Below are 24092 nucleotides of genomic sequence, written 5' to 3' on the forward strand. Positions count from 1 at the left end.
ACGACAACAATACTTTAAGCGAAAATCAGGTAGTGTGTGAAACGTGCTTATTAACATGTATCTTAACAAAAATAAATAACCTTAAGAAACCCCCCCCCCACACACACACACACACACAGCAGTTGGAAGAAGAGAGGGACCACTCTATGTCTCGCCAGGTGCTCATGCGAAAAAAAAAAAAAAAAAAAGGTCGCTCGCCGTGCCATTTCCTCTTACACACAGGCAGGCCTGGCCCAAACACACTGGCACTTTGAGCTCATTACTGGCTATTCACATAATCCTTTCTCTGTGTCCTCTCTGTGAGGATACTAATTTCACAACAAGCCCATCCACACAGTCCATTTGTTCAAAGATAGTGGTTGAGAGAGAGAGAAAAGGGACACGTGGTGTAGATTGAGACTAAAAGCTAGTCTTAACGGGGGGATACCGCCACAGTTTTCCCCTCTCTGAAATGAAAGACAATCGTGTAACTACCCTCCATTTTTCTCCATTTGCTGCTCACCAAATGTATTCGGAGGCATTATACTTTGCTGAAAGAGACCCGCTTTTTTTTTCTTCAATTCAATTTCAAGAACCAATTTTCCCCTATTATTGCCTTTAAGAGCGAGGCAGAAGGAGCAAGTCGTCGGCTTGTTTGTCATGTCCCTCTTTCCCCTCATCTCCTCCCGTTAGGTTATTGTACTACTTAGCAGATGTCTATCAGTGGCAGGAAATTAGCTCAAAACCAAAACCCTGTGACCCGTCATCCAGCTGCTCTCAAACAGCCTGTCTTGTTGAGGTCAATCCCTGTGAAGTTGCTGTAGAATGTGTGTGAGCGCACACACCCGCTAACCTATACGCTGCTCAAAAAAAAAAAAACCCCACCTGCACTTCACTCACTCATCAAATCCACTCACAGGTCTCCTATTACACCAGTGGAAGGGATATCTCAAAAGCCAGGATGTCTATCGGCTCTTTCCCGTTCTGCTAACGCTGCTGCAGGGTTTGCAATGGGGGCGGAAGATCAGTCCCGAGAGATGAGGGAATAAGCTGGAATCAAGAGGCGGTGGGCTTGGCAGAGGGCTATTTCTTAGTTAAAAGGTTCTTAAACTGCAGAGGAGATCAGAGGAGATGGCTCCTCGCGCCCAAAGCTGTCTGCTCAGATAAGCATCCTGCCAAGTGCGCGGTGGAACAGGGTGGTCATGGGTGAATAAATGTAATGTGTGTGGTTTTTTTTTGAGCTACACATGTTTGAAGTCAAAGAAAGAGCGAGGCAGTTTGGTAGTCAGGGCCGGGGCATTTTGGAAAGAGAATGAGAAATGCGTGTCAAAAAAAAATCAAGAAATAAATCATGGCATTGAACGTTTGGTCGGACTCAACCACCTACACGCTGTTTTACTTCTGCAAAACCCCTGAACACTCTTTTTCAGCAGGAAACATTTGACTTTCATGAATTTGGACTAATCAAATGAAGATCCAAGTTTTTAAGTAAATACTGCTGAGTGTCCTCATAATAGTATCATAATAAAAATAACACATAATTTACACCCAGTGGAAATTGTATGAGGCTGATCCAGGTATCACAGAATGCCCCATATGTAGGTAATGTTGATGGATGCATGTCATGTCTGTATTGTACCACGGAAACTGAAAATAATAGAGTTCATTTCACTGTGTTGTAACCGCTGTTTGTTGTCACCACAACCTTGCTATTTGCAAATGTAGAGCCAACACAATGTCACGAGTGTTGAAATCTGAGAGTTTGCAGAAACATCACAACATACCGGCATATCTAATCAAGAACAACAATAAATAAAACTGAATTGTTAAGGGAGAAAGGTGTGAAAGGTGGAAAAAAATATTTTTTTGAGATAGAAAACCAATCAATGTGCATCTATAAATAAAGGCTCTCCAATGTATCTCCCTTTTCCAGTGTTGGAGGAGCAGTGATTCAGGTGCCAGGCAGACAGCCTCTACAATGATTGAGGGCGGGGCTTCAGCCTAATTGAATGGTGACCCTGCCGGCTCACTATGGGACGCCCCATGCAGTGCTTTTAACAAGCTGCTGTGTCTCCCCTCTTAATAAGCCCAAACAAGTTAATCCAATCGACACACTCAAACCCTTTCTTTTTCTTTAACAAGGCACTGCCTCTACCCCGTTAATCCCTGGCTCCCCCTTCTCCGTCACCATACCGTCACATGAATGGAGGGAGAGTGAAAGGCTCCATTAGGGAGGACTGGCAGTGAACCCCTTTCGGCTTGGCACTTTCCACACACCAGCACCAAATAATTTGCACTCATACTGTATATTCAAAACACCCACACACTAATGCTCACATGTGTCTGATATAAATCGGGTCTATTTAGATGTGGCACACAATGAGAGGGTTATGTTTGGCGACCCTGATCTGCACACATACACCAAACAACAAAACCACACACACAAACAAAAATTCTGAGGGGACGTTGGCCGACAGGCACGCACTCCGGGACATAAAAACGGCATTGTTAACAAACCCTCCCAGCTCCACAAACAAGAGCCACTGATTCCCTAACAATACAAGCCCCTGGATGCACTCACCCACCAGCTCTGCACAACCTCACACCAGCACAATAAATAACCTGCACAACAAAAGGCCATTGTGTGTAAAAGCCCACAGTTTAGGCATTATTGCCATGATATACAGTGTTGGAATAACATATTGGCAGCAAAGTCTTACATATATATGATGCAGCATGTCATAGTTATGGGGGTTTATACTGCCTTGTGTGCCATGCAGTCATATTTATGAGAGGTTTTCTGTGTAGAATATGAAGGGCATCTTGGCAAAAACACTCCATTGTTAGCTTTTTATATTCCAGTCAGCTTCAATAGCTTCACCCATGGGATGAAGGGTGAGGAATGTCTCGCAGTCCAATAGCAGTGAGTCGTCTGTCATCTCTAATCAAAACACGCATGTCTAGACTAATGTCAACCCTATAATAGCAATGAGGGCTAATTGACTTCACAGTCAACTGCTGCATCTTTGTGCTGGGCTCAGTTTCATTAATTAACGGCCTCATAAAGCAGTGAACTATCACATGGCAGCCAGACTCTAAACTTTCAAAATGCAGCAAGGCAGAGGTCCCCAAAAAAAGAAATCCACTGACATCCACTGTGCTTTGAAGTGTGCATATCAAGCTTAGGTCAATGTGCAATAAACATTGGGATGAGAACTGAATGTGAATTTTCTCTTTCTGAACTGCAATCAGAACCAGGGGAGAAACTAAAGGTGGACTCAAGCTACCGTTGCATGGACAGTGAAATGAAATACAAAAGTCTGGTCACTGTTAGAACTGGTGTCTTCGCTGCAGTATTTGGTGGGATTGACCAAACGTTACGTGTCTTTACACACTGCTATTTTTAATAGCCCACTTTGAAAGGTGAGCGCTGTGCGGCAGTTATAGTGAGCTTAGCTTGATCAGCCTGACCTTCACATCACCTGAGCACATCAGTGGATTACTCAGCAGTTTAGGGACACTGCTCATAACCGAGTTAAGGAACTTTCTGCTATGACATAAGAGCAAAGTCAGAGGTAACAGTACCATCTATTAAGCATTTCTCTAAATCTTAATCAGAAAACTATTAGGGAAATGGAAATCATCTAAAAAAAATAAAATAATTTCTTTACATGTATTTATATTATAAACTTGAGCGGTTAGCATAACTTTAACAAACAAAAACCCCAGCTCATGACAGAAAAATGCTGCATTTGTATATTTTGAATTTGGATTGACAAAGCTGCGACCTAAGGTCTTACACACACTTCTAATATCACACTATGGAGAATTGACCCCTTTAGAAAAATCTGCTCAGTTCTATCAGAGGATAACAATACAGTCTTACAACACGACTGAGATGCTGTGCTTCTCTCATGCAGGCAAGGGAGTTTGAGCAATGAGAATGTGGCTTAAGACGCTCAGACAAACCACAGGGGAAACTCTTCTTATTGCCTGAGTCTTTGTTGTACTGTTCTACAGGGTAAGAGCATCACTTGCTGCCTTCCATACAAACACTAATTCGCAATTGTGAGTTTCACATTGAACTGTTGATCAGAGATACACCAGCTGATCATAAAACACCTGGTAAAGAGCATTAAAGCAAACAGTAAATAAATGTATAAGTAACTAAAATGGACTGAAATCACTTACAAACGACATAATACTCGAAAAACCGCAAAAACCAACAGCTCTTTTTTTATGATTTTGAATGCAGATTCAGCTTCATTGGGAAACATTGACAAACATAAATCACACTGGGATTTATGTTTCCTCTGTGTACCCTCTTACACACCATTTGTAAAGCATTGTTGATGTTGCAAAATTTCTTATCCAAACGTGACACAATTCTTTATTGTCTCAGACAGGTCCATTCAGAGCTTAACACAACAATAAAACAAGGGTTCCTTTTTTCCCCCCCTCTACCCATGTGCTCCCTTGAATATTCAAACATTGTCTGTTTTTTTGTGTTTTGTTCATTGTTTGTCGTGCTGTCATTCCTCAGCCTGGCTCCTGAACTTCAAAGAAAGGCTTATGTCAATTTATGATGAAAACAGAGGAGTGAGGGAGGGAAGAAAGAGAGAGGGAAAAACCTTAACGCAAAATGGTCCAGCCCTGCCTCGAAATGTATGCCTATTAATGAGTGTTCAATAAATCAATATAACATAATTAAATTCAAACAATGTGATTTTCTTTTTTCACTTGCTTTTTTTTTCACTCCAAACACTGATCTCTACAGAACTTAAGGTGACCCCAATTCCCATGGTCCACAGGACAGCGCAGTCTTTCTCTGGAGGGTGTCACAGATCCAATACTCAGTCATGCATAACATTAGTGTGTTGTGAAGCCCACAAGGCAATCAAATAGTGCACCGTAGAAATGTTGACACTGATCTCATTTGATGTATCTCAAGTGTGACAAAGCCATTTTTGCTCTGCTGGATATTAAGGACTAAAAAAGAGAGGATGACACAAGTGCTCTCAGCTAAGCTAGCTGGGAAAGGAAACTGGCTTTTTTTTTTTTTTTTTTTTTTTTAAACGCACATTTCCTCCTCTCTGCAGTTTCTGTCACAGAGACTCAGCAGCCTTTGCTTTTACTCCATAATGTTTGCCATCCAGCTGTTGTCATCTTTCTCCCTCTTGAAGCCGGACCTGGCCGTGCCAGCAAAGGGAATCCAATTGGACAGAGTGGGAGGTGAGCCTGCGGTTGGTAATCACCTGCTGGCTAAAGGCACAGATGGCGCAAACATCAGCAAGATGTTGGTGCAGCAGCGGTCCAAGAAGTCTCTCTGACAGGCTGACAGACAAATACAGAAATCTGAGAAACCCACAGCAAGCCGAGGAATTACCACATGCAGATTTGATGCTGAAACCTGGCAGGCTGGCAGTGAGTGAGCTACCTGAGGTGCAAAGAGTTATAGGACTGATCTCCATGCTGTTTTCACAGGCAAGGTGTTGAAGGCGTTGGGAGTCAGGGATCAAGGAAGGTGGAAAGTGGGCAGTTTTGTAATGATTTGAAACTACAGACGCTTCACATGAAAAATGCTACAAGATATGGGTTCATGTTTTCAGCGGGTTGACGAGCCAGAGAAAGAACGGAGAGGCAAGGTCATTGAAGAGATAACAGCATAGGCGTAGACTGATTATCTCCTGGCTTCAAACAATTGCTGATACATTTTAATGGCAATGTAATTTATTTGAAAGACTAATTAACTCGCTTTCTGTTTTAGATTTCAGCACACTATTAAGGAGTACACGGCTATCCCTGAGCTGCCATGACTTCTTCTGACACACTGGAGACTGCCACTTTAGAGCTCCATCAGGATTATTAGGTGACACACAATGGGAATTACCTACAACCATTTGCATCAGCACTAAACTATCCCTAAAACTATGTGAAAAGCTGGTTGGCTTTTCTCTCTCAGCTCCAGATGAAGGAAGTTGGCCGGAGTCGTTTCGTTTATTGATGTTGCTGGCAGAGATCTTTTTTATGGTAGTAGTCAAGGCTCCCAACACATCAAACATATCAGAGTAAAAAGGCCCCGGAGACATTCCACTTCTTGAAGACTCCCCAGCAGATGAGCTCCTTCTGCTCTGCGTGTTACTGCTCAGTGCCTTGGTTTGTCCTTCACAAGAGACAGGTAACACTGCCAAGACCCAGTAATTAGTGCAGATGGAGACTGTAATACCGCTTCCCCTCCTTGCAGAAATGCCAAGGGAGGCAATCTATAAATTCCTGCATATTAATGCAATTTAAAACCACTCCAGACACCTTGCTGGAGGCAGGTGATAAAAAAGGTGAAAGGCAGACTACCTGGCAAACAGCTGCTGCTGATATGTCCGTGACATCAGTCCTGTCTCAGCAACTTTCTGACCCAGCATCCCCAACTCACACCAAAATAACTGGATAATCTCTCTCCTTTCTTAAAAAAAAAAAAAAGCTCTCAAAATCCTGACCTTAGGCCTTTCAACTGGGTCTTTATCAATAATTAATCAGTAATCTAAAAACCCATTTTAGTTGGGTCATCTTTCTGCACCATTGTCCCCTGCTTCTCCTCTTCCTCCATCTATTTTTTCCTCTTTCTGTAAGATCTAGTTAGAGATTCCATTAGCATGAGAAAGCAGGCTGGTAATTGTCTTCACCCTACTGAGTGATCCCTGGATAGAGGATTAGGCTGAGAGAAAGCCCTATTTCAACTCGGAGCACAGATGCTGCCCAAAGCCACCCACTCCAGATTAGATTAGACTGCAGTGGGATGAAACCAACTGGTAACTTCAAGCAACATTAAACATAAAGCGTGGACAGGAGGTTGAATCCAAAGCCTTTTTTCACCTCTCACTGTGCGCTGTGACCCTGCTTGTTTTCAATTGTCCCCTCCATTTTTTGAGGGGGAATTTTGTTTTTAATCTACTAATATGCTTCCCTGTTAAAAAATAGAGAATGTGAAAGGGAAGCTTATTTTATCTCTCTCTCTGATATACACAGAGTATTTAGAGTTGATTCTCACTAAATCATCCCCCTGGGCCACCCTGTCCGTCACTAATCTGCCCGCCTCCGCCCACTCATAAGGAGGTGTCACATTTCTGGCCCTCCTCCATGGGATAAGCACTTCAAACACCAGCGCTTCTCCACTTGACCTTTCCACGGAGATGATCGATTAAGCTCATTGGATTTATTCCATAAACAGGCAACCATTACATCAAAAAAGCAAGGAATTTACCTCTGAGGCAGAACTTCAAATCCATATAAGCTTCACGAGGATTCCAATTTTTATTGGCTTTTTCAATCCACTTCTTGCAGCACATTAATAACCACAAAGGCTTTTCAGAGAGCAGTTAGGGTATCTGAATCACAGCTTTTCTCTACCTGTAATTATTGAAGCAAATCGCAATAACAACACGGTGAAATTCAACTGCTATCTGTGCTCCATAAAACTGGTGATGCAGAAAAACTGTTTTGCTTGTTCTCCTGCAGAGGGAGGATATAGCGGAGAAGCGAATGACTGAAAAGACGGTTCTGAAGCCGTAAACAGTGCAAATGCGGTTGCTTTGTTTCAACCACCGCATATATTGTTTGAACTCAAACAGAGCCTTCTTCGCTTTGCTTTTCACCTGTTCAGGAAGCTCAGTAATAAACCAAGGAGCACCGAGGCCAGTAAAAGGTCTGCTTCTTGCTGGCAGTGTAAGCCATTAAGTTACAACACCGCAAGCTTCCTGTTTTCATGCTTGAGCACCTTCAACGTGCCTTGAGCAAGGACAAGAAACAACAGTGAGGAAAAGCCAAGAGGAGCATTTCAGTTTTAAATCACAGCAAATCACACATCACTTTCCATCCCATATGTGAATGTTAAAAGGAGAAATCTGAACCAAAGCTCATTTCACCAGAAAAGTGGCGATCCTCCTCTAAGGAACCCTACTGGACTCCTCCTGTTCGTGATCACAGTGGCCAGCAGGCTTTGCTTTAGCTCTGAGGGACCACTGCTCTATGGTAATCATATCCTATTTGAATAATGAGGCAATACCGCCATTCCTGCTGCCCATTCCCCCTGCATCCTTGACTGGAGTCTTTGATAGACACTAATTCTAGCTCCATCTATAAAACTCCTCTCATGCATTTTTAATAGAATCTATTACTTTAGGATTAAATTATAAAAGACTGTCCTCCTTAAATTTTTTAATAGTTTGCATAATTGGTATCAGGGCCTGAATGCGGACCATAAAAACCCAGTTTGCACAGGACTGAGCAGTAGAACACACAAAATGCACAAAAACGACACACAAAGCCATACAACACTTTCAAATATAGGTGCTCATGCATGAGCATATGGGCAAGGCCATTATAGCTTTGGTGTCACTGTCGGGGAGAAAGAGGTTGTGTGAGCTCTGAAAGAAGAGGACAATAAGGTCAGGGACCATGAAAGTTGCTTTTGGCTGCTGAGCTCGGGAAGGAAACTGACACAAGAATAGTCACCTGATGGAAATAAGAGACACAAACCAGGTGTTTACGGACACCTGCTGCCACTGATGAAAACTGTGGCCACAGCATTCCCCACCAGGGCAAACAGCAAAAACTAATTAGGAGGTTTATGGCTTTCTTTTGGCCCCACTGTCACTGATAAGTGTGTTCAGTGTAACGTAAATGAAAATGTATTTCCCCTCACTGTTCGCAGTTTCAGGGAGATCAGCCATGAGTTAAATGTCATCTGTACTCTCTCGTTCTCTGCATCTCCATCTTGGCTCTTTCCAATAACAGACAGAGCATACAGGAGGGCAAATGTGTCTGAGGCATCTCCTTTAAACTCGAGCCCCCTTAGAAATCTATGCACGTCACCATCCCCCAAATTAGCACCGCAGGGACACCCTCCTCGCCGCCCCCGCCTGCTGGCGGCAGCTCTTTGGCATATCTATACCGGGGAAAATATTTCACACTGTATGAATTATTAAGTGTGGGGCCAGTGCTAAGCAGTGTGGAGATAGACCAGTTATTCACAGCTCTATTGGGACGGATGCGTTGGAAACCCAGGCCGCACGCCTATCAGATCGTTTGTCACGAGCGATAGACAATTTACAATGAGAGAATTTTTCAATTTATTCATTCTGCTGCCACTGCAGTTTTCTACCTCCACTCATTCCACTCAACAACCCCCCACACCAACGTTTAACTATGTCACAACTGGTGAGATGGGACTCCATGGCCAAACCTTGCATCGTCCTCTCTGTACGATACTGTTGCTTCCCATGGCTTTTTTTTTTTTTTTAAAGAAGAAGGTGAAATGTATGAAAAGGACAGAAGAAGTATGTCATTGATCTTTACTTGACTAAAAATGTGTTGTGGACATCCTGTGACAGCTCAGTCGCCAAAACCTCCCTCTCTCCTTCTCTCCCTCCCTCCCATTAAATGCAAACAAAGGAGATAGGTTACTGAATTAAAGCTGGTGTATTTACACTGTCCAAAGCAAACCTAAACAAAAAAAAAAAGACAAAGCATTATGGAAGTCTTGACATGATGAATGTGTACATCTATTTGGGATTTGTACTGCAAGAAAAAAAAAGCATCAAGAAACTCAAAGAATTGCAATTGGATTTTTGATGGGAATTTTAGTTAGAAGAAATAAAAGGATCCCAGAGGGCAGGATCTTGCTTCTTTTCACTTAAGAGGAAATGCCAAATAACACCTCCCACGCAGACAGACAGAGGACCGCCGCAGAAATGTCTGGCACACTGCAATTTCAACATTAATTACTGTAGGTGAACCAGTTGTAAAAACAGCCACAGATTTCATTTTTGTTCAGAAATACTATCTGTTAAAGGGGATGAACCACAAAATAGACCAGCCTCAAAAGCGCAAAGCTGCACTCTGCCACCGCTTCAAGAGACAGGATCTCAAATTCACGAGAGACAAAACACGAATAATGTTTTTCAAATGCTTTCTGTTTCACTCTAAGCTGAATATATAAGAGGAGTAGAAAATTACATCAGCAGCTTTGTTGCACTAAATGCTCATCGAGAACAGTTTGACCTGCAAAGCAGTCCAAAGTGTTTCTCTGCATGTGATGCCCTTTGAAAGCCTGATGCAGACGGGTTGCAGTGAATAGGTCTTGATGTGAAAGGCAGCGATGTTAGATAAATGTCCTCGCAGCCAAGGCCTCTGCCCTCTTCCTGATGATGCATTCTTATCCGCAAATACCCAAATACCCCCTTCACACACACACACACATGCACACACACACACGCAGCCAACAATCCCACTGAGGGCAGCATTTGTTTGGGGACAAGGTGACCCTGTTGCCTAGGGGCCTGTGAACAGGCACAATGAAGGCCTCTCATCCTGCACACACCCAGCCGGCTGCGTGGGGCTGATGATGGGTGGAGGGGAGGAGGGTGGGTGTGTGAGGGGCATCGTAACACCCGTCTACTGCAGTTTTAAAACCCTATTCAGGAAGCCCCCTGAGATAGTTCCTTTCACACCCTGCACAGACGGAGCAAAATCCCCGCTTGTAACCCAGAGTCATGCAGTCAACAGATGGAGTGGCTATTGAGTGAAGGATCGCGCCGACAGAGGCGCCTCCCCATCCATCCCCACTGAAAACAATGGGGCAGCAGGTCAAGAGTGCTGTCTCTTGGAGGAGGGGTCAGGGAAGAGGGGCATGCTTTGACACAGTCCAGCTATGCAAGCACTTTGAAACCGGAGGAACTGAGAAAATCTTTCTTGGATGAAGGGAAAGAGGGGAGGAGGCTTGTGGCAGCGAGCAAGGCGCTTGAGCTGGCTGCCGGTGATCAAACTCAGGTGGAAGGGGATTGTGTGTGAATCTGGGACAGAAGTGTTTGTGTTTAACCTGCAAACAAGAACAAAAACACATCCCTGCACACACACACATTTGCATGTTCAGAGGAAACACAGATTCACAGTTTAACGCACTTTTCCAGGACCAACTGTTTGTGAAATGCACTCTTTTTTTCTCCCAAAGAGCCACACAAAAAACACACTGAGCTTCATTGTTGGTTGAAAAACACTGCAATAATGCAATATACACAGAAAGAGAGAAAACCTTTACCACTGCAAAAACAATTAAAGTTTCTTGAGGCCATTAAAAGAATACAAAAAAAAGATGCAATACTGAGTATACAGTATTGCAATGTTCGGTCACAGCTCTTTCTACTTCTTAAAGTGCATAATCAAAAAACAAATGCTTCATTTGAACTTGTATTACTATTCAAATGCTCAGTAGTTGTCTGCGTCAGATGAGATAAAAAAAAAAAAAAAAAATCCATCAAGACTGAAGCCCATATGAACAGTGATGTTGATTTGTTCAGTAATTGTGAAGAATGGATCGATTTTTTTTTTCTTTTAAGAATAGAAGAGCAACGTTCAGCCAGAGAGAATAAAAGTCTATGAATAGCTACATGCTCAATTGCTCATATGTGCTTGCGTGCATGGGTGCGTGACAACACAGATGATCACTAAGCAGTCGTAGGGAAATATACACCCATTTCCACTGACCAGCAGTCTTGCTATGATGTGGTTCTTCTGACCTGGGAGTCAATTAGTCATAGGTTGAACTGCTTCACTGGGTTTCCTGAGCGAAGCCAGAGAGGAGACGAGGAGAGAATGCAATGATCCCATAACTTCAGCATGTTTATAAGGCATAAACACTCCTGCCACTGAAATGCCAAATACTGCTGCCACATGTTCCTTATCCTTGAAAGGTTTAGTTAATGGGGCTATTTTGCAAAGGAAGACACTCATTACAGAGCAGAGGGTGTCAGGAGCATTGCAGCAATTCTCTATTAACACCCACTTGACAAGAAAGTACAGAGACTCAAAACAGACTTCCAACCACTCGGGAAATGTTCACAAATCACACCTAATTAAACACAGAGAGCCTAGTCCACAAAACCAGGGTGCAGAAAGCCTCATTCAAGACAGACGTGAGAATCACTCCTCGGGGTTGTAGGAAACATACATCGCAAGGACAACATTATTTCGTTTACGTGTGTCTCCTTCAAACAAATTGTCGGTTAAGTATAGTGGCACAAAAGCTTGAACCGTTATTCTACCTTCTCGAGGTCACGTCACAATACATCAATGGTTTGCCATTTCTCAATATGTCTACGTTATGCTATTTGAACCCAGAATTGAAAAAAAATAAAGCCTATTCCAACCAAGCTGATGGGATCAATAAGTACACAGAGGGAGAAAATGGCCATAAACACAGAGGCTTTTATTCAGAGTGCCCTGATGCAGATGAAAGCACAGTACGCACCTGGAGAGCAAAGCTGAAAGCAGCAGAAGACAACAGAGCCCACAAAGTTATCAGGTGGGTCCAGAGAGTGCACGCTATAGTCAGGCTTCAACATCATCTATCTCCACTGCAGCTATTAGATTGCTAATAGTGTTGGTTTTAAGGAGGTTCAGCTTTCCTGCCACAATGAGACAGATTCAGCCTCAGTTGCCCATTTTTTTTTTCCTATTCAGTGTGGTCTCACAAGGTCCTTTTGGTTTTCTGCAAACAATACTGCTGAGCTGTGGCCCTTATTTAAAAGATTAATAGGATGCTGTCTTGGCAGAGAAGCAATCAGTGAGGTTTCTGTGACAGCAGAAAATGTGTGAAAACAAGGCAAAGAGGAGAGACCATTGTCACGGTTACCAACTGGCTGCCGCAGCTCAATTGAGATAGCTGTGGCTTTCAAGCCCAGCTGTCAATCACAGCAGCAAGCATCAATGGGGAAAATTTGAATGATAAAACGATAAGTCATGAGCAGGCGATTTTGCTGTCATCGGGACAGGGGCTGTTTGAGAGTTACTCACTATGGGTGCAGAGATTTTACCACAGCCATATGGAATTTGGTTTTGCATCAAGTTGCAGGCTTCACCCCTCAATCATGACAGAATGTGTAATCACCAAATGTCTTCCTCTCAATCCCTGTTACAATTGGCAGTACAGTGCTGCCACTAGAGATGGGGGAACAAAATGGAAAGCTGACTAAAAGACAAGCTTTAAGTGACACTTAATTTGAGATACCCAGCCATTCTCTCAGCTCCAGTAAACAGGATCCATCAAACTTCGCCCACAGCCTGTATGACTCTGCAGCTGTCTGTGGGGAGAAGCACAGTATGCCTGAGAGGCCCACAGTTATCAAGAGGACTGATAAAGAAATCAAATCCTCCACCAGTTCCAAAAACATCCTAGAGGAGGTATGTGACTGATCTATACATGTTCAGAGAGCAAATCTTCACCTCAACTTAGTCTCCAGTGACAATCGCAGCACTTCCATCAATAAAGGGACACATCGGGGGTGCTCAGTCGTCTAATGGCTGACGTGCATCATCACATTGCTGAAACGTCCATGGTCAAACTAATGACCTGTGATGTACGCGTTTCTCTCCACATTGTGCCTCTTCTGCCCTCAAATGAAGTGAAACCCGTTTGAAATGTAATCTCATATATTTGTGGCAGATCTAATGACAGCCTCAGAGAAGCTGACAGAGCGGGAGGAAAACCCAAGTGAGCTGGTGAAGAAGTGAGAGAAAAACACTAAACAGCTGCTTTTTTCCCTGCTTCCCTTTGCTCATCCCAGGAGAGAGTCCCATGCGATCTTCCTGATCCTAGTTTGTGGCTGACAGAGGGGACCGCAGCTCTGCTCAACTCCCCGCTCACATGGTTCTGTTCCCCCCCCCCCCCTCGTCACTCCGCTGCGAGGAGGAAGAGGCAAAGGGAGGGGGAGCGGCGGGGGGGGGGGGGCACATCAAGGAGAGACTTTCCCAGTGGGTTCTCGTCAGTTCCAGGCCATTGCACCTTGCTCGCTGGGATTTTGTTTACACACACGTGCGCGCGCACACACATGCATGCACGTCTCCATGCAGAGGCAGATGACTATTAATGGATACAATAATGCGATGTGGTTTTTCAGCTGCGCAGTCGCTTGTTTTTTTTTGTTGTTTTTTTTAAAGAACTGTCAGATTGAAGTTTGTGACAAAATATAACAATTTGATGCCTGGCAGAGCCAATTTAAGTGGCACAGGAGCAGATAACATTCAATCAAGACTCAGTGATACGGTTGATGTGGTCAGTGGTAATGCGTAGCCAAAAGGCCTGACACACTTCCACGGTCTTCGGGGACAAGAAGGGAATGGCAGGCTGCCCTTGTGCGTTGAGTCTGTGCAGATGTTGCCTTGGAGAGCGACTGACTAGCTGGCTGCTGTGACAGCTGGACAGCTGTTCCTATATACGTAGCCACAGAAGCATGCCTCCGAGATGATGGTGGGGGGGGGGGGGGGGGGGGGGGTTGGGCGGTGCAGTGATGTATGTTTAGTTTATCTGTATGAAGTTCCCAGGACATGCAAAGCTGTCAACTTTAGCAGTGGTGCATAAGCACTGATAAACATAAAGATAAAGATAAAGATGGCGTTGAAAACGATACGGAAAGGGAGCACAGATGGGCCACTATCAGGAGCGGCTGACGCTCTTTAAAGAAGCTCCAACAAGAAAGTGATTTTTTTTTTTGGTAAATGGTAATTATAATTTGTCTATCCAAAAAGTCAAAACATTTAATGTGATCCAAAAGGTCTGTTTTAGTAGCTATGACATTTTATCATCATAAACAAGTAAAAGTTTAATATGATCTTCACAGAGAATTTTAAATTAATTTTTCACTTTCATAAAAGGGAAAAGGGAAAAAAAAAACATTTTCAAAAGCAGTGGGGATAATTGGCTAAGCATTAAAACAACTCTGGACTTTGTGCCAGCATCAGTGGCTGCTGGTGATGAAAGGCAGTTTAAATTGGGGTCATGTTCAGATATTGTACCTTTATTCTGCCACTTAAAAACACAGTTACCTACAATTACACAGACCTGCAAGTGAAAACTGCAGGTTTCACTCAATGTGTTTCAGATATGCTTCCCGATCGAGAAGTTGGGGAAAAAAGAGAGGGAGACGGTTGTAAAAGAGCTGAAAACACTCAGCAGTATTAAATGTTGTCACCTGCTGAATAAACACGCAGCAAATCATGAATTAAACAGCTTGGATTGATTCCAGTCACTTCTGCCAAAACTCAAATTTGTCTTAAGCAGGTTGGGCTATTCATTATGCCACAAAAGGTCAGCAATTTGTTCAACTCAATAAAAATGTTAATAAAACTAAGAGCTCACAAGAAGCAGCACTTATAGCCTCTGGTCGCCCATCAAAAGCCATGAATATGAGAATGTGTGTGTTTGTGCTCGTACATCTAAGTGCAATGTTGCTGCTGCAGCATTACTTGGGTCAAAGGTTGCACAGCCGCAGCTCTCCGGTAGGAAATATAGTATTGGCCAGGTCACAATCCCAGTCAAACTCCACCACCACATATATACATCTGCATGTATATACGCCAGCACACACACACTACTGTATTCCACAAAAAGCAAGACTTGATAAGTTGCAACAGAAATCTGTAATTTCAGATCATCCGACTCTGCTAAATAAATGAAGAGCCCCATTACAATTTTGCATTAAATCTTTTAAATGAAAAAGTGACTGTGGATGCAACTCTGAAAAGACTTGGGGGTGGGTCATTGCTAAGCAACCAGTCATTATCCTCCAGAGTGGAGCGAGGTGACCAGCCATCCGTCTAACTCCAGTGGTTCGCCTGGCTCCTGTGCAGCAATCCACACACACACACACACACACACACACACACACACACACACACACACACACACACACACACACACACACACACACACACACACACACACACACACACACACACACACACACACACACACACACACACACACACACACACACACACACACACACAAAAAGCCTCCCTTCTTGCCTCTCTCTCTCTCCCTCCCTCTCTCTGCCATCTCCCCGTCCGAATACAAACAGAGATAAAGAACGCTGCAATCGCTCTTGACACACAAATAGGTTAACACAATAAAGCCGGCTTTGCCTGGCTCACTCGAGGGAGGAAAGCAATTCCAGCAGCAGGCAGGAGGTAATAAAACAGGGTTGGGAGTGTGTGTGTGTATGTGTGTGTGTGTTTCTTTCAATGTGTGCGTCCATACATGTCCTCATGTCAATGTTCCTATGTTTTTGTATGTGAGGAGAAACAGGCAACCAGAAGCTTTCTGGCCTCAGGGCCTAATATCCTAAGGATTTTCAACCCCTTCTTGACACAAATAATAACATTGGAGAAAATGACAGAAATTCCAGGACCCACCTCCATTTAGATTAGGGGAAAAAGTAGCTTTACATTCACAGTATGGCTGGCATGCATTAGCCATATCCAAACCCATAAACATGTCCCTGTGGGTCATATGCCTTCTCTCTTGTAAATGGTCTCGAGCTTGGTTAAAATTCAACAAGTAAATTGAATGAGTTTTATCTGAGCAAGCCTCGGCTCCCTGATGCAGCTGCCAGGCCTGGCAATAAATGATAAAAATCTCCAGAGTTTTATTAAATCGTGTTGTATTCACACTGAAGTCAGGAAAATGGCGAGGTGGCTTCTGCAATTACAGCCCAGACCAGACAACATTGTTTTCTCCAGTCAGTGGAAATTTCATTACCTTACAGCAACCGCCTTAGAATTGGGTAATAGCCTCTTTTTGTCACAGACACAAACCGTCTGTGGGAGGTGTGACACCCCATAACCGTTATCCATTTGCAACAATGTGCATCGAGCCCGTCACAGTCCGGATGCTGGTCAGCATAATGTGTACCGTTACTCAGTGATATGGAGGAAGTGAATGGACAAAACAGCGGTCAATAGCTAATTCCTGAAATGACTGTAGTATAATCAAAACCATTGATACATGCAGCTGACGCATCACTCCCCGGGCTACACATGCCCTCTTCTCTCAAAAGTCAATACACAGAGAAAGGACTAGCACATTTACCCATGGAGAGAGTGAACTGTAAAGAAACCCTAATTAAAGCCCCTGGAAAAGTTGCACACATTTAGGTCATTCAGGACAGCCATTTGCAAGCGTCAATCAATGTCCCCACCTTTACCGGCAATCCCTTCAACCAGGTAATCAAACAGCAGAAATGTAAAGTGGTGGCCATTGTCAACAGGGAATAAATTACCAAAGCATGAAGGGAAAACATTTTATCTGTCTGATGTATTTCCTGCTTCTGCGGAAAGCTACAAAGCCCAAGGGAGAGCAGTCAACCAAAATGCAGGGAGATGGAGATTAGGATGATGTGCGGTTCCTTGTTCCATTAAAGTTTGATCTTCCTCAATAGCCGAGGAGAATCAGATATCTCCCATTCAAGATTAAAGTACACCAGCATAGAGGGGGAGATTAATCAGAGGCCTGCATGAGATAAAAACAGCCTTGCTTCTGGCATGGAAAACAGTGGCAATAAAGAGTTCAGCTGATAATGTGAAACATGGCGAGGCACAATAGCAAATCAAACAGCATGTACGGGCCTCCAAAACAAATCAAAGCAGCGACTCCACTGCGATACAGTGGCTGAAGGAGTACAGCGGGGGCTGATCTGATAGTAACCAGGGCCTTCATTTTATTACTGGTTAAGGTTGTAGAGGGCACACGGAGGATTTTCCCATGTTGCTCTCTGTCGCCAGGCTTTCGTTCCCTCTCCTCCTCTTCTCCTTGAGATCAATGGCGCTGGGGTGATTTCACAGCAGCCTGCACTGTCACCCAGAACAAATCAATGTGACCATGAGGAAGGCAAGAGCGGCATTGTTTTTAAGGAGAGCAAATTCGCTGTTGGAGAGCTTGTCAGATTTGCTTTATTCTCTTTCTTCCCCCAAGAACTCTTTGGAAGGAGCATGACTAACCTCACTTTTTCTGACTGGCTTATGCAGCAAAGTATAAAACGTGCAACACCCAGGGCCTTCCTGAAGTCCTCATTAAGCACATACGAACTGCACAGTTCCTGTTGATTACATTTTGCATGTGCCAGAGCATTTTCACACAGAAAATGTGGACGAGCTGCTCCTACCCTTTCCAAATGAAAGACTATACATTAACCTCAAGGCCTGGCGAGACGTGACTTCCATTCAGCCTGACAGGGGGAAGAGAGGGAGGAGGTCAGGGGATCATTGCTGTCTGTCATGCACTAAGTGGCTGCAGATAACCCTGATGAGGAGCTGCCAAGGTCTCATGAGCATTGAGGTAGTCAGGTAAACCTTTGACTACCACTAAATACCAATTTACCAATATGCTGGGAAAACTGCTGCACACTCACTAACTAATTTACCGCTCATCAGAAAATCTGCGGGAGTGCATGTATGCAATCATACACACCGAAATGCTAATGCATATCATCAGGAGAAGAAGAAAAAAACAGCACTGTATTAAAATCGTAAGCCATTTACTGCAACATCTCAAGCGAGTGTACATAAACAATTTTCTTATTTTCCAATAATGTGAATTTTACAAAAAAAAAATGTATTAAAGGGTATAAAAAGAGTCGTCATCTGCTGTCAAGTATTTATTAAATGAAATATCAAGCAGTGTGACTAAATTACATTCTAAAAGGTCTGTATCTTAAACAGGTTTGTCTTTATTATATATAATTCATAAAATGTGGAAAACTGGGAAAACTATATATGGCCAAAGAGAAGCCTGAATTATCTCGAGGCATGCATTTGAATATTTCACCACCACACTGAATAAACTTCAACAGACCAGAGAGAAGACGGCCGCTACTTTCCTGACATTGTGAGAGCAGGTAATAACTGAGGGTCAATCATTCAGGGTTAAAATTGTTACAGTCCAAGTCTGCAGTTTGATAGTCATCAGTCACTACTGAACACGGCAACAATATCAAAAACAATAATGCATTGCAGCACCATGTGTAAACACTTACTGTTGCGTACACGGACAGAACAATTCCCATAGTGTTGCCAATCAAATAACATCAAAACCACCACATCCTTTGCAAACTGAGACTCTCTTTCACCTCAGTTCATTCAAACTGACTGGCTGAGGGTTTGTTTGTTCCTCTACAGTCATCTGCATGTATTGCTCTTGTTTTATGTTCTTTTTTCTTATGTTCCGCAACCACGTCCCTGTTACTGATGTGCAAGACAAATCTAGTTACAGGGACAACAGAGTTGATTTCAAATCATGTAAAATTACAAAGTACAAGAAAGGGCACATCTCTTTTGCTTGGTTGCGCATGAAAAGTGTTAAAACAGGAACGGTTATAGACTTTTTTCTGATATGAAACACTTTGATCAGGTACTTAATGAGCTGCAGCTGACGTGGCTTTGAGAGAAAACATTCACAGTCCTTTAAATGTCCAGTGATGTTTCCAGGCAAGAGGCTCAGTGCTTTTCTATGATTTCAGCTCGTGAAGAAATCCTGTCTATTCTTTTCTCTGACAGAAGTATTATTTTCATCCACAGTGTGATATTTTAAAAATGAGTGTCCGGACAATGAGTTGGTTTGGTAACATCTAGAAAGCTGCTCCTTCCCGCACACACACACACACACACACACACACACACACACACACACACACACACACACACACACACACACACACACACACACACACACACACACACACACACACACACACACACACACACACACACACACACACAATTTTAGTCATCTTAACTGCCAAAATGGGTTTCGCTGCCTCTGGGTAGGTGTTGAGACAATAAAACCATGCAGGGATTAAAAAAGATTAATACACAGCGCAGGAAATTAAACTTCAGCGACTTTAACGATATTCATGAGTGGAGCTCCCTTATTCACTTGAGGCAGGCACTTTAATAAGCAAAGAATACAGTAAGGAGCCAAAATGCTATCAATCAATCAAACTGATATGCAATTTGAGATGCAAATTGATCAAATGTCAGGCATTTCTGAGCATAATATTTTTGTTAATGGGGTGTCAAAAATGTTCTCCACCTCTCAAATAATAGCAGCTGAAATTAGTGCAGCAGGTTCAATTTTACTAATTTAATCCAGGTGTTCTTTATTTCGGAAGTTAGTAAATGTGAGGAAGAAACTGTTGGTAAGAACAGCGTTTGAAGGACATTATAAAAATAAGTTTGCTACCCAGAAAGTGGCAACATCTTCTATGAAATAATAATGACAATAAAACGGTAATAAAATAAGAGTAATAATGAAATGTAGAGTGCAACAATAAATGTGGTGAAACTGGGAAGAAACAAGTGTGAGTGGAGACCTGAGGCTGCAGTAGGACCGCCGAAGAATGATACAAAAAAAAGAATAAAAAACCAAGCAAATAAAAAAAAAAAAAGCATAAAGAGGCAAAACAGGAACCACAAGCTCCAAAAGGTAATTCAGTGACCTAGATATTAAAGCTTTTCTGCCATTCCATTCTCCCCCTGCCTTGTCCAACCATCATGTTGAGTTAAGGCAAGCATTATGCTGGGAAGACTATTTGTTTAGGTGAGGAGCAGCCGCAGAGCTAATATGAGCACAATTTGCTCAGCAGGTCATAGGCGCAGAGTGGAGGAAGTAAATGAGGCAGTTCTGCCCCCTCGGGTGTAGCTCCTGCCTCATACATCACTGGATGTTTTATTCAATACAGCCAGGAAGGCTCTATGGCAGGTGCCCTGACTGTGGGGGCGCCTGCCCTGCTGTAGGGGCCCATATTACATTCTGCAAGCTGCCTATCTGCGGGGCTGCTGGAGAGAGAATGACTGGAGCCAGTGAGAAAGATAAATTCTGAGGATGCTTGAAGTCTAATGATAAAACATACTGTGTGCAGCTTTTGCACTGCACAGTCAGCATAATGTGGAGACTCATTTATGTGCAATGTGAGCAATGAAGTTAAATATTGCAAAGCAACCTCAGCAACCCATAAGGCTCAAAGTTCACAACAGTTGAACAGCGAAAACTTTATCAGCCCACATTCATATTCATGTGGATTCCACTTATTCAGAGAAAATAAGAATATTTTGGCTGCATTCGAGGTTTTTGGTTGCAGGGGGGTGGGGGGTGGGGGGGGGGGGTGCATTGCTGGAGAATTCTCAGGACAATGACAAATTATACGCAGACCACAATGCAGCACGCACACACACACACACACACACGCGCACACACACGCACACACGTCGCCAAGCACAAAAGTTTTACGCACACGTCTCCAAGATTTTTACGAGTTCCGAGATAAAAGCTCATCTCGCTATACAGGTGCACTATAAAACAGATTGTACATCATTAACACTCCAGGGTGAAACATCACTAATTGCAGCAGACACTATAGTTACCCTCCCCACACGCAGTGACGCACGGAGGCGTACAGATGAGAAATTCGCACCTTTTGCCTCTGAGACACAACTCTTCTCGTGCAACACACCCCTGTCTGCGTTGCCTGCGGTGCGCTGCCCTCAACAATACACTTTAATTGCTACCTATACTTGAAAAGCCCAATATTACACATCAAAGCAGTTCCTAAAGCCATTCAGCGGCGGCTGTCTAACGAGTCCGTTTTGGGTTTTTTTTTTTTTTTTTTTTTTGACCATACTTTTTATTGTCGGTCATGTACGAAAACAAATTGTTTGAATATGATACATCTATGAAAGAGCACCATCCCTGCAATTAAAAAAAAAAAAGCATTTAAAGGAAATTCATTAATGGCATTTAAATTGACGCACCGAGGCTCCGACGTAATTAACTGGTTACAAAGAATCAACCCGGAACATTCACAATCGGTGAGACGTAGCAGATAATGTGGAAAATATATATTTACCATAAATTGCTCCGTAGTGCAAACTAGAACTCCATGCAGATTGTAGCATTCACTGAGCAATCTGCCTCATACTGCTGCGGTTCCAAATTAAAAAGGATGCATTCTGTTTCCCCCCGAAAAAAAAAATCCAGCTGCTGCTTTTGTCGATGTCAAATGTTGATTAAGTTTATCCTCGTCTTCCAATGGTATGCAAATATACCGGTAACCCTGCAAATTAGATTCCACACTCTAGCCTCTAGCATGCAAAGTTAATAAGCTTTGCCTTTTTTTCTCGACTCGGCTGCCAATTTTTTTTTTTTGTGTGTGTGTCGAGGGCAAAAGCGCAGGTCGGCAATTTCAGGAGCGTCCTCGGAAGGATTGCGCACCAAAGTGCGCTGGGGGTTTTCAGCCTTTCGCCTCCGAAACAAAGTGATGCGTCCTAGTTCTTCTTCCTCTCGCTTGAAGAGAGATATCCGAAATAACGCAACTCTTATTGGAAAAGGCTGGGTGGCTGAACAGCTACACGGTAATTCCAAAAATCCCGGCTGTTACGCATGGGTTTAAAGTGGTCCGCCTGCTCGCTGCCGGTGACCTGACGGGAAATTTGAAATGTTATTATTATTATTTAGGCAATACAAGTGTGAGATACCCTGAAAGGAACGGAGACAGGGCCAAAAAGAGCTGCCTGAAATATCCTAAACTGATGCGATGCGATGTAAAATCCCGGTGAGCAGCAGGGCTCTGTTCCGTCCGTCACTTTCTCGCTGGTTGTCGGCAGCCTCTCCGCGGTGTCTCTTGCCTCCCGATTCAGATTCAAAATTTCCAGCTGAGATTGTGGAGCAACGCCGACAGCAAAGCTCCAAGAAGCCCTCTTTGGTACGTCAACCAAATACGAAGTGTTTTGGGTCTGGATGAAGAGCCTAGCCACTCCGGGCAGCTCCGGGACGCGGTCCTGCCCTTCTGCCGAGCTGCCGAGACTGACAATAACCCGGAACGCTGCAGACTGTCAGGCTGCGAGGACCGCCCACCGACCAATCAGCGAGCGGGGGGAATAGAAACATTCCCACGGGTCAGCCAATCATCGGTAATTGTAGACTGTTACCATAGAGATGCTCGGCGTCTACGCGTCTGAAACCACGTTGTTTATTACAGAAAACGAAGGGGTAGGGGAAAAAAAAAATTCATAGAAATTGTCATGGCAGAATGCAGATAAAGAGCATTAATCACTCTTTTATCCATTATAGTCGTTTTTGTTATTTTTGGGGGGGTTTCATCATCTTTTAAAGGACTACCTGGACTCGAACATGTGGTACTTCAGAAGTGCTCCCAGTTCAAGTTTGACACTTCAAAAAAACAAAAAAGTACAACCAAAATAAACTTGAATCCACCGATTATGAATTGGTGACTTGAAAATGCTATTTAACTTTATTTTTAAAAACATTTTTTGAAACCCCCAATAGAAACATTTTCCACACAGCTATTACACACGAACAATTATTTTTTATAAAAATCTAAACTTTGCCGCAAGATCAACAAGGACAAATATATTAGATATATGACATCATCTGATACTCTTCATCTTATCAGATCCTTTTCATCAAATCATTTTCATCTTTCACATCCAGACAGTGTAGGCTGTGTTTACCAACTGCCTCAAATGTTACGAAAACACTTTGTGAAGACAAACTTCAAAGTGTGTGACATATCTGTGGCTGTCTACTTAACTTTGCAGTATTCCGTCACTGACATTTTCAGCTTATATGAGTCAGGAAACCTTGCAAAACACCATTTTTCCCCCCCTGCAAAATGTCATTACAACAATAAGGAAGTGGACAGTTTATTTTGACAAAAGGCCCTTAGTATTCCTCTTTTTCTTGCCAGTGCACACAGACCCTGGAACACACAAAGGCAGTACAAGCAATCACACATCATGGACTCTCATAATAAGCTGACGCTGGGAAGTGGGTGATGCAGCACTCAGCTTATGCCAGTGCTGATAAGAGCCTGAAAGTATTACCTCGGTCTGGCAGCCCGCTCCAAGAAATCCATCCTGAGCCAGGTCATCAATTCTGCCCTATCTGATTGCTCACCAATCCCTGGCAGCTCCATGTCGCTGTCCTGGCTTCTGCCTTTGAAATTTCTCTATGACTTGCACTTTCATGCTAGTTCTTTCACAGAAAAGCAGGTATGCACTGTATATACACACTAAGGCTTTTATGTGGTCATACACCAACATGGCAAACAATGAAACAGAGGAAAAGATTCTTCCAAAGAGTTAAAATCTCTCAAACAATGGAAGGCCTGACTTCGTCAATGGCTTAAATGTATTAAATTCAATCACATGTCCCTTTTATTGCTGCAGTGGCTTATATGGCATACATTACACCCTGTGGAGTTCAATCATAT

General features: G+C 43.3%; 1 protein-coding gene across 1 annotated transcript in view; it reads right to left on the bottom strand.

Moving 5' to 3' along the window:
* fam222aa (family with sequence similarity 222 member Aa) overlaps positions 1-23795 on the bottom strand; it is a gene marked incomplete at both ends in the record, with an annotated part of 45091 nt that extends 21296 nt beyond the window's left edge. Inside the window, 1 exon segment of the mRNA XM_080499145.1 lies at positions 23704-23795. Within this exon segment, the coding sequence (XP_080355271.1) occupies positions 23704-23795 (92 nt within the window).
* Between the last annotated feature and the right edge of the window lie 297 nt (positions 23796-24092).

Source organism: Blennius ocellaris, assembly GCF_963422515.1.
Source record: "Blennius ocellaris genome assembly, chromosome: 7".
Taxonomy (NCBI): Eukaryota; Metazoa; Chordata; class Actinopteri; order Blenniiformes; family Blenniidae; genus Blennius; species Blennius ocellaris.